The sequence below is a fragment of the Typha angustifolia genome, chromosome 5 (genome assembly GCF_048772165.1).
Source record: "Typha angustifolia cultivar Huaian chromosome 5, ASM4877216v1, whole genome shotgun sequence".
NCBI lineage: Eukaryota > Viridiplantae > Streptophyta > Magnoliopsida > Poales > Typhaceae > Typha > Typha angustifolia.
This window is the reverse complement of record NC_133243.1, coordinates 2368012-2379324: the sequence shown is the minus strand read 5'-3', so window position 1 is coordinate 2379324 and position 11313 is coordinate 2368012. Positions and strand designations below refer to the sequence as shown.

The window sequence follows — 11313 nt, the reverse complement described above, 5'->3', positions numbered from 1 at the left end:
ATAGGCTCTGATACCAGATTGATACGAACCCTCTTTTGGTGCTATGGCTCTGATTCAAGATTAATACGATCTTGCACGGAACTTTGAGATCAGATCCCGAAATATCCCGCCGTTGGATCGCTGTGAAATTTTGATATGTTGTAGGCCCGGAAAAGAGCTTTCCAACGGATCTAGTTTCAGGCGAATCGGAGATGGGGATCTCGAAATATCGTTCGTTTAGTGGACGAACGTCAGGATACTCTGTTTTGGATTCCGTGGATGAAGGCACGAAATCCTAGGTAATGGTGGATTGTGGAGGGCCGGTGTTGATGGGGTGGCACCGGTGTAAAAGTGATGGTGGAAGGGTTATGGATGATGGAAAGGTTAGGGATAGCGATGGATAAATTGGAAGAAGGGGGAGAAGAGGGCCACTCCTAAGGGACTAGGGTGATTGGCCTGTCGAGGGAGATTAGAAGCGGCGTCGCCGGGGAGATTGAGGGAACGAGAGCGAAGAAGATGAAGGAGGCAAGGCAAACTCAATTCTCAATATTCAATCCTAATTTTGGTTGCCCTACACATACTTTTATAGGCTAACCAACAACTCAATCTTATCCTAAAACACAATCTTATCCTAAAACTCAATCTTATCCTAAAACACAATCTTATCCTAAAACTCAATCTTATCCTAAGGTAAATCCAAACTTGAGACGATGTCGGTGAAGTCCGAATCGTATCAATCCACCACGCTTCCGCAACCTTGTCCTCAAGGTTTGAAATTTGGGAAGCGATCCATGATGTCTGTCTCTAGCTCCCATGTAGACTCGTCAGTAGGTTTGCCCAGCCACTCAATCAGCACTTCAGTCTCTAATCTGGATCCTTGGCGTCTTCTCCTACGACTTAGGACTCGAACCGGCTCATTGGAGCCATCTTCCTCCATTGGTTCGGGTAAGGTCGAACCCACTACATGGTTAGGCCCGATCTGGGCCTTCAATGCCGAGACATGGAAGACGGGATGTATCCTGGTTCCTTCAGGTAGGTCCAATCGGTAAGCTACTGGACCGATTCGTTGTAGCACTCGGTACGGACCATAGTACTTGTATCCCAACTTTTGGTTCAAAATGGGTCTCAATGTGGATTGTCGATACGGTTGAGCTCGAACGAACACCAATTGATCCACCTCAAATTCTCGCTCACGTCGGCCTTTGTCATGCGTTTGCTTCATGCGGTTTTGTGCTGTGGCTAGGTGAGTCTTGAGCCGTCTCAATGTTTCATCTCGATCAGCAAGCTCCAAGTCAAGCTCAGTCCTATCCGTCGCCGCGAGTCTATCGTAGGCACGCAAGACAGGGGGAGTGCGCCCATAAACCGCCTCAAATGGGGTCATGCCAATGCTTGAGTGATGAGCGGTATTGTATGACCACTCAGCCCAGGGAAGAAATTTGACCCAATCCTTTGGTCGATCCGCCACAAAGCATCGCAAGTATTGCTCTAGTCCACGATTCACCACCTCGGTTTGGCCATCCGTCTCGGGGTGATAAGCTGAACTAAGATTGATTTGAGTCCCTTGCAATCTGAAGAACTCGGACCAAAACTCACTTATGAAGATGCGATCCCGGTCTGACACGATCGTCCTAGGCATCCCATGCAAGCGTGCCACTTCCCGAACAAAAATTTCAGCAACCCTTTTTGCTGAAAACGGGTGAGACAATGTTATGAAATGTGCATACTTGCTCAATCTATCCACCACAACAAACACCACCGATTGTCCTCGAACCTCCGGCAGCCCCTCAATGAAGTCCATGGAGATATCCTCCCAAATACGCTCTGGTATAGGTAGTGGTTGCAGCAGCCCGCTAGGCTTGAGTGCCTCTGATTTGGTTCGTTGGCAGATTTGACATTCACGCACATACTTCTTCACGTCCGTCTTCATCCCAGTCCAAGTACAGTTTTGGGCTAGCCGCTTGTAAGTACGTAATACCCCTTCATGACCTGCTATAGGAGTATCATGGAAGTGTGACATCAATAGCCTCCGTAGCTCTTCGTTTCGGGGTACCTTGATTCGCCCGTGCTCTAGTACTAACCCATTGCGCTCCTCGTGCTCGGGGTTGCTTGAGGGGTTCTCTCTCAACTCCTCCATGAGTCGGACCAGATCACTATCCTCTGCACTGGCTCTTCGTAGATCTGAAAAGAAAGGAAAAGTGGGTGCCGAGAAAGAAGCGAGCCCCCTTTCTTTTGGAAGTTCAAGCAGCGGTTTACTTCCATCCAACAACACTCTCTGATCATCTCTCCAAAAAGTCAATGTGAGGCTTGTAAAATCAAAGGTCACGGGCCCCAAGCTCCGAAGCCATTGGGTCCCTAAAACAATATCGGCACCTTGCAAGGCCAATGGATAAAGATCCAATGTGAAAGTTTGGCCTTGCACCTTCAATTCTGCACCTCCACAAATAGAATCTGCTCGCAAGGTGGTGCCATCTCCAATCGTCACATCGAACCCTTCCGTGGGTTCCGACTCGAGCCCAATCTTCCTAAGGAGCCTCATGTCAATGAAGTTGTGGGTGGACCTAGTGTCAATCAAGATTCTCACTGTGGTTTTCTTGATTACACCGTTCACCCGCAAGGTCTTTGGCGCGGCTGTCCCCGAATAGGCGTCGAGGGAGATTTCGGCCTTCGTGTCCTCCACGTGTTGTTGCTCCTCAACTTCTTCTCCTCGATGTCCAGCCACATCTGCACCTTCAGCTGCCATGGGTGGAAGATCGTGGCCTTTTCCTTTGAGTTGTAGCTTGGCAGGGAGCTGCAACGTCATCACCGGTGACGAAGCTGTCGTGGTCGACTGTCGATTGACCGAGGAGAATGGTAGAAGATCGCTGGAGGCCATATGCGATTTCTTCTTAGTTGCCGACTCACGGTGGTTGCAAAGGGAGCTGGTGAAAGGCCGCCCAAGTGTCGAAATTCGCGGTTTCGGATCATCTCCTTCACCACCGATGAGGATTCCTGATGAGGGATATCCAGTGACCAGGTGTGGCGTAGCCAGCACTTCGCGATTTGTCGACAAGGTCTCCGGTGCATGGGAAGATGTGGAGGTTCCGAGGGCTGCTACAATGGTTGCAGATCTCATTGTAGTTGGTGGCAGTTCGTTGCGGCTGACCATAGGTCGAGGTGTAGAATCTCGCTCTTGCTGGATAGCCGAACTTTCCCCTATTTTTGTGATGAACGGGGAGGCCGTGGAGGATGTTGGGTATGTTGTGGAGGGTTCCCAATGCTGTCTTGTGATTGCCTTGCTTGTTGAAAAAGGTTTCGTCCATGCCCGTATTTCCTGCATCATCTCCATCATTATTTGCTTGTTGATGGCAATCTGTTTGGAAATAGACCCCAACATGGATAGAACGCTAGGTTCTTCCGTATTCCTATTAGATCGAGTGATCGTCATTGGAAGCGCTTGTCCGAGGAACGGTGGCTCTGATACCAGCTTGTTACGATCCTTCCTCGGCTATAGGCTCTGATACCAGATTGATACGAACCCTCTTTTGGTGCTATGGCTCTGATTCAAGATTAATACGATCTTGCACGGAACTTTGAGATCAGATCCCGAAATATCCCGCCGTTGGATCGCTGTGAAATTTTGATATGTTGTAGGCCCGGAAAAGAGCTTTCCAACGGATCTAGTTTCAGGCGAATCGGAGATGGGGATCTCGAAATATCGTTCGTTTAGTGGACGAACGTCAGGATACTCTGTTTTGGATTCCGTGGATGAAGGCACGAAATCCTAGGTAATGGTGGATTGTGGAGGGCCGGTGTTGATGGGGTGGCACCGGTGTAAAAGTGATGGTGGAAGGGTTATGGATGATGGAAAGGTTAGGGATAGCGATGGATAAATTGGAAGAAGGGGGAGAAGAGGGCCACTCCTAAGGGACTAGGGTGATTGGCCTGTCGAGGGAGATTAGAAGCGGCGTCGCCGGGGAGATTGAGGGAACGAGAGCGAAGAAGATGAAGGAGGCAAGGCAAACTCAATTCTCAATATTCAATCCTAATTTTGGTTGCCCTACACATACTTTTATAGGCTAACCAACAACTCAATCTTATCCTAAAACACAATCTTATCCTAAAACTCAATCTTATCCTAAAACACAATCTTATCCTAAAACTCAATCTTATCCTAAGGTAAATCCAAACTTGAGACGATGTCGGTGAAGTCCGAATCGTATCAAGTTGGATCAAGTTGTACGGAAGAAATAATTTTACTTGAGAAAATAAGGACTTTTGTTGGAGGGCGTTCGAACACCATGGACGCGTGTTGGAACAGACCATTCGAACACCTACATGTGTTCACAAAGACAGAGAATGGAAATTGCTTGTTCGAACGGCCTCTGGAACGTTTGAATGTATGCACGCATTCAAACGGCCTCGGGACTGTTCAAATGCCTACACGCATTCGCAAAGACAAAACGGAATTTGCGCGTTCGAACACACCACGGCGAGAACGCTCGTTTCTAGGGATTTACTTTTGTTGTTTTGGTCAGAAGTGTAGCCTCTAAGTATTGTCAAGTGCACCCTAGTTGGGTCATGTTATGAATGAATCTATGCAAGTACCCAACCTAAACCTTTCTTCAGTCCGATTCGTAACAACTGGTATCAGAGCCAATGATCCTCGGACAGTCATAGCTACAACAAGATCGAAGGAAGCAAAGCAAACGAGGCAATCATCTCAAACATCAGAGCAAGGCATGGAGACGGACCACACAACTCCATCAAGATTGCCATCTCCACCTTGCTTGCGAGGTTGGACGAAAGGCCCTCCAGATCTCTCACAAACCCTAGCGCTCATGCTGTCCCATCATACTTTCGCCGGCGAGACAACTCTGAAAACTCTTCGGGTCGAAGGTATGATCAAGAAGAATAAAGTCCAAGTCCTTATTGATTCAGAAAGTACCCACAATTTTGTGGATTCTCGGATGGTGAGGCATTTGGGATTGGAGTCGGAGTCTTTCAACGGCTTCGATGTGGCTATCGGTGCTGGCACCATGTTGAGAACAGAGGGCATATGCCGTAAAGTCCAGCTACAAATTAAGGGCGATGTCTTCTAGATTGATATCTATCTGTTGGCTCTACGAGGGGCTGACTTGGTGCTCGGGGTGCAATGGCTTCAGGATCTTGGACTGGTCACCTTCGACTTCACCACCACGACGATGGAGTTCAGCCATGAAGGCCAGCCAATCCAGTACTAGCAGCGCCAAGCAAGGAGGCCAAGGGCGCACTGCAGTCCCTTGAAGGGTTGCTGAAACCCGGGTGCCGCGGATACCTCATGCAACTCATTGAAGGGGCTAAAGACGTGAACGATCCAATGCATTTACGCATTGATTTAAAAGCTATTTTGCAAGGCTTTGAAGATGTATTCTAGCAGCCATATGGATTGCCTCCACCTAGGATGCAAAACCATTGAATCAAGATTTGATACAATTCGGACTTCACCGATGTCGTCTCGAGCATGGATTCACTTTATGAGTGTTTTTGTTTCATGTTTTGGTGTTTAATTTCCATTAAAATAAGTTTTCTGTAAGTCGTGTTCGAACGCGGGTGGAGTGAGTTTGAACACGGTCTGTGAACGTGGGTGAAGAGAGTGCAAATCTAGAGGAGCGTTCACAAATACTGACAGGCACATTCGATCACGCGTTCGAACACCTGCATCACGTTTGCAAATCTAGAGGAGCGAACTCGGTGCGTTCGAACGCGGTTTGCGAAAATTGTATTATTAGGGTTAATTTGAGTTGTTGGTTAACCTCTAAAAAGATGTGGATGGCAACCAAAGTCATTATTGAATTGAGAATTGAGTTTTGCCTTGCCTCCTTCGTCTTCTTCGCTCCCATTCTCTCAATCCCCAGCGACGCCGCTTCTAACCTCCCTCGACTAGCCAATCACACTAGTCCCTTAGGGGCGACCTCTTCCCCCCTGCTTTCAATCTATCCAACACTTGCCCTAACCCTTCCATCAACCACAACCCTTCCTCCACCACTTTTCACTAGTGCCACCCCATTAATGCTGGTCCTCCACCAACCACCATTACCTAGGATCACGTGCCTCTATCCACGGATCCAAAACAGACCACCCTGACCATCGTCCACTAATCGGACGATATCTCGATATCCCCAAATCCGATTCGCCTGAAACTATATTTGTTGGAAAGTCTTTTCTGAGGCTACAACATATCAAAATTTCACGTTGATCCGACGACGGCATATTTTGAGATCATATTTCAAAGTTTCGTGCTAGATCAATGATTTAGAAGAGATCGAACCTTAGCCTAAAGGGGAGATCGTATCAAGCTAGGTATTAGAGCCTTAGCCCAAAAGAGGAGATCGTATCAAGCTAGGTATCAGAGCCTTAGCCCAAAAGAGGAGATCGTATCAACTTGGTATCAGAGCTCCATAGCCAGAGACGAGATCGTATCAACTTGGTATTAGAGCCACTGTTCCTCGGACAAGCGCTATGACAACCACTAGATCCATGGCTGCATGGCAAGATGATGAAGAAGAGATTCTTCCAATAGAGGAGGGAGAAACGGTTGTGAGGACTTCCACCCGTGGAACCGCTCGATCTAATCGGAATACGGAAGAACTTAGCGTTCAAGCCGTGTTGGGGTCTCTTTCCGAGCAAATGGCCATCAGTAATCAAATGATAATGGGGATGATGCGGGAACTACGGGCGACAAGGGAAGCAATGGCGAACGGGAACGCACCCTCGACCCCACGATGCGAGTCCACCCCCTTGAACCTACAGCCACCAGTTCAGCCTTTGCAACCACAAGAGCCGTTGCTACCACCACCCTATGGGCAGAGGCAAGCAAGGATGGTTACACCAGGTCTAGTTGCTGGTGAACCCATCCGACGAGCGAACCACTATGGAGATCAAGATCCGTGGGTGGGTCAATACGAACCGGAACCACGGCGAGTTAATCAAAACCGGAGGGATGATCAAACCTTCATGGTGCATTGTCCCCTGGTTAGACAAGGACTTGGACATTATCCAGAACGAGACAACGGCATCCGTGGAGAAGCCGTGCGTTTCGAATTCCCCAAGTTTAAAGGTGGCGATCCGATTGATTGGTTGTATAGGGCGGAGCAATTCTTTGCATACCAAGGTATGGCGGAAGAATACAAGGTGACGCTTGCGAGCTTTCACCTTGAGGATGCGGTGCTTCATTGGTTTCGAGCAGCTAATGCCATTGAGGCTATCGAAACTTGGGCTGAATTTTGTGCTGACATCACACGGCGATTTGGAGTGTCGGGGTATAAAGACTTTGATGCTCTCCTCTCCAAGACAGTGCAAAAGACTATGGTTGGGGCATATCAAGAAGAATTTGAGAGGATTAGTAGCCGATGTCATCCACCATGGACGGATCAGCAACTACGCAGCACCTTCATCTCCGGGATGCGGGGTGACATACAAGCCGATGTGAGGGCTTTAAGGCCTAGAACCTTAAAGGAGGCTTTCAAAGATGCAGTGCTTATGGAGGACAAACATAGGGCTTATGGATGAGCGTAGAAAGCCGCAATCAATCTCAACCAACCATAGCGGCAGGAAATATCACTAGAGTACCAAGAGTTGATGCTGTAGTGGTACCTCCTCGAGCAACCTTGAAGCCATCCCAAGATGTGAAGTACGCACCTAGAGGTCTGGGACGAGCACTCACACCTGCCCAAGTGGAGGAATGAAGGGCCAAGGGCCTATGCTTCCATTGTGATGAAAAGTTTGTACCCAGGCATCATTGCGCTAAACCGATGGGATCAGTGATGCTAATCGATGGATTGGAGGGAGCCGAGGATGAGTTTGTAGCTGAAAATGAAGGTGTGACTGGACATCAAGGAGAAGAAGCTGAGGAGCAAACCACGGAGGACATGAGAGCCGAGATCTCCCTCCATGCCTATTCCGGGACAGCCGCACCAAGGACCTTGAAGGTGAACGGTGTAATCAAGACATCTATAGTGAGAATCTTGATCGACATCGGGTCCACCCACAACTTCATTGATAAGAGGCTCCTTAAGAAGATTAGGCTCGAGCCGGAACCCACGGAAGGGTTCGATGTGACGATTAGAGATGGCACCATATTTGCGAGCAGATTTTTGTTTGTGGAGGTGTGGAATTGAAGGTGCAAAGCCAAACTTTCACATTGGACCTTTATCATTTAGCCTTGCGAGGTGCCGACATTGTTTTGGGGACTCAATGGCTTCAAAGCTTAGCGCCTATAACCTTTGATTTCTCAAACCTCACACTGACATTTCGGAGGAATGGATGTAGGGTGTTGCTGGATGGAAATCAACCGCAGCAGGGGCCAACATTGCAACCACTTGTGCCCTCCTTGTGCAAGGGACCGAGCTCTACTATTGCAAATGGCTGTCGCTGAACCTAACTCGAGTCATTTGGAGGACCTAATCCGGATCCACCAACTGCATCTGACTCGACCTCCCGAGCGCAATTGGATGCACCAGATTTTTATTGCTGAACTGACATTGAGTCAAGTGGTTCGACCACCCGAGACCAAGTGGACTCAATGTAGATGGACCCGAATTCCACCTTGGGCTAGTAGGAGTACAAGTATCCAAGCTCAACTAAGGATGAACCCCTTTGAGGCGGTTATGGTCGCACTCCCCTTGTCTTGCGTGCCTACGATAGACTCGCGGCGACGGATAGGACCGAGCTTGACTTGGAACTTGCTGATCGAGAATCGAGCGGCTGATGCTCTTTTGCGCCAACTGGACACAAGTGAGCTTACCTCTTCTTCAGCACCAACATTTCATCTATTTTCAGATATGTCTGGAACCAAAGCAGAAGATCATACCATGGAGGAGCTGGAGTCAGAGTTCAAAGATCGCTTCCCAAATTTCAAACCTTGGGGGCAAGGTTGCGGAAGCGTGGTGGATTGATACGATTCGGACTTCACCGACATCATCTCGAGCATGGATTCACTTTAGGAGTGTTTTTGTTTCATGTTTTAGTGTTTAATTTCCATTAAAATAAGTTTTCTGTAAGTTGCATTCGAACGTGGGTGGAGGGAGTTCGAACGCGGTTTGTGAACGTGGGTGAAGAGAGTGCACTGTGCGTTTGAATGCGCTGGGAATGCCTGCATCGCATTCGCAAATACCGATAGACGCATTCGATCGCGCGTTTGAACGCCTGCATCACGTTCGCAAATCCAGAGGAACGAACTCGGTGAGTTCGAACACAGTGCGTTCGAATGCGGTCGGGCGAGTTCGAACATGGTCGGCGAAAATTGTATTGTTAGGGTTAATTTTAAGTTGTGGTTATAAAAGGATGTGGAGGTTAACCAAAGTTATTATTGATTATTGAGAATTGAGTTTGCCTTGCATCCTTCGTCTTCTTCGCTCCCGTTCTCTCAATCCCTGGCGACGCCGCTTCTAACCTCCCTCGACCGGCCAATCACCCTAGTCCGTTAGGGGCGGCCCTCTCCTCCCCCTTCTTCCAATCTATCCAACACTTGCCCTAACCCTTCCGTCAACCATAACCCTTCCACCACCACTTTTCATCGGTGCCACCCCATTAATGCCGGTCCACGTTCAACCACCATTACCTAGGATCACATGCCTCCATCCACGGATCCAAAACATACCACCCTGACCTTCGTCCGTTTATCGGACGATATCATGAGATCCCCACATCCGATTCACCTGAAACTAGATTTGTTGGAAAGCTCTTTTCTAGGGCTACAACATTTCAATATTTCACATTGATCCGACGGCGGCATATTTCGGGATCTTATTTCAAAGTTCCATGCCAGATCTAGTTCAGATCAGAGATTTGGAAGAGATCGAACCTTAGCCTAAAGGGGAGATCGTATCAAGCTTGGTATCAGAGCCTTAGCCCAAAAGAGGAGATCGTATCAAGATTATACCCGGGGCGGGTCCAGCAAATGTTAGACGATACCGTTACCCTTTCATTCAAAAGGACGCTATAATGAAGATAGTCCAAGAGATGTTGTCCAGCGGGGTGATAAGATCAAGTTGAAGCGCTTACTCTTCATTGGTTTTGCTCGTGTGGAAGGATGGCTCATGGCAGTTTTGTGTGGACTACCGAGCTCTCAATTCCATCACCGTCAAGGACCGATATCTCAAACTAGTGATCGAAGAGTTGCTAGATGAATTGGCAGGTGCATGCTACTTCTGAAAGCTTGATTTAAGGGCAGGGTATCATTAAATAAGAGTGGAACCGTCCGATGTGCACAAGATGACGTTTCGAACACATGATGGGCATTACGAGTTCCTCGACCCTTTGGTCTTACCAATGCTCCCTCCACCTTTCAGAGCTTAATGAATGACATCTTTTGTTGTCATTTGAGGCAATATATGCTAATATTCTTTGTTGGCATATTGGTACACAATCGCACGTGGGAGGAGCACATGCGACATCTTCAGATGGTACTTGGCCTATCGCGACAACACAAATTGAAGGCCAAAGACACCAAGTGTTCATGGGGGCAGCGAAGGGTCAATTTCCTAGGCTACATCATATCTTAGGATGGCGTGGAGGCTGCCCAAGAAGCTTCCTTGGCTAAACCAGCTACTACCGTCGGTTTGTGGCAAACTACTGCAAAGTTCCGGCTCCCCTCACGGCTTTGCTGTGGAACGGTGAATTCACTTGGATGGACAAGGCAAGGGAAGCATTTAAAGCCATGAAGAAGGCGATGGTCTTAGCCTCGGTCCTTGCCTTAGCTGACTTAACCAAACTATTCACCATTGAGTGCGAGCATTGGGGCTATTTTGATGCAAGAAGCAGACCCTGGCCTACATGAGCAAGGCTCTGTCGGAGCGTTCACAGCTGCTATCTACCTACGAAAGGGAGATGCTCGCCATCATCCATGTGATCACCAAGTGGAGGGCCTTATCTCATCGGGCGTTGCTTCACGATCCGCACTGATCAAAGGAGTTTGCCATAATTCCTTGGGCAGCGCATACATACACCAGCCTAGCAAAGACAAGTGTCCAAGCTACTTGGATACAACTACGAATTGGTGTACAAAAGAGGGACCGAAAAATAGCGCCGCTGATGCATTATCAAGGCATCCGAATCCAGCCAAGTTGGTTGCAATATCGGCGCCGGTTTTCCAGCTTTTCTAGCATCTGGGAGAGGCCTACAAGAAGGATCCTGACACCATGAGTATGATGGACGACCTTGCTGCAGATCCCAGCAGAATGCAAGGAGTTTTGGTGAAGGACGGACTTATGGTACACCATGGTAAGGTGGTCGTTCCAGCCGATGGCTGCTTCCATGATACCCCTATGGTTGGACATGAAGTAGTGTTGCACACCTATAAATGGTTGAACCAGAGTT

At 48.4% G+C, this 11313-nt stretch overlaps 1 protein-coding gene across 1 annotated transcript; it reads right to left on the bottom strand.

The window, feature by feature from the left end:
* Positions 1-580: 580 nt before the first annotated feature.
* LOC140760307 (uncharacterized) lies at positions 581-3970 on the bottom strand. Its single transcript, XM_073097223.1, has one exon. The coding sequence runs from the start codon at positions 3401-3403 to the stop codon at positions 743-745; it is 2661 nt and encodes an 886-aa protein (XP_072953324.1). The 5' UTR covers positions 3404-3970; the 3' UTR covers positions 581-742.
* Positions 3971-11313: the final 7343 nt, after the last annotated feature.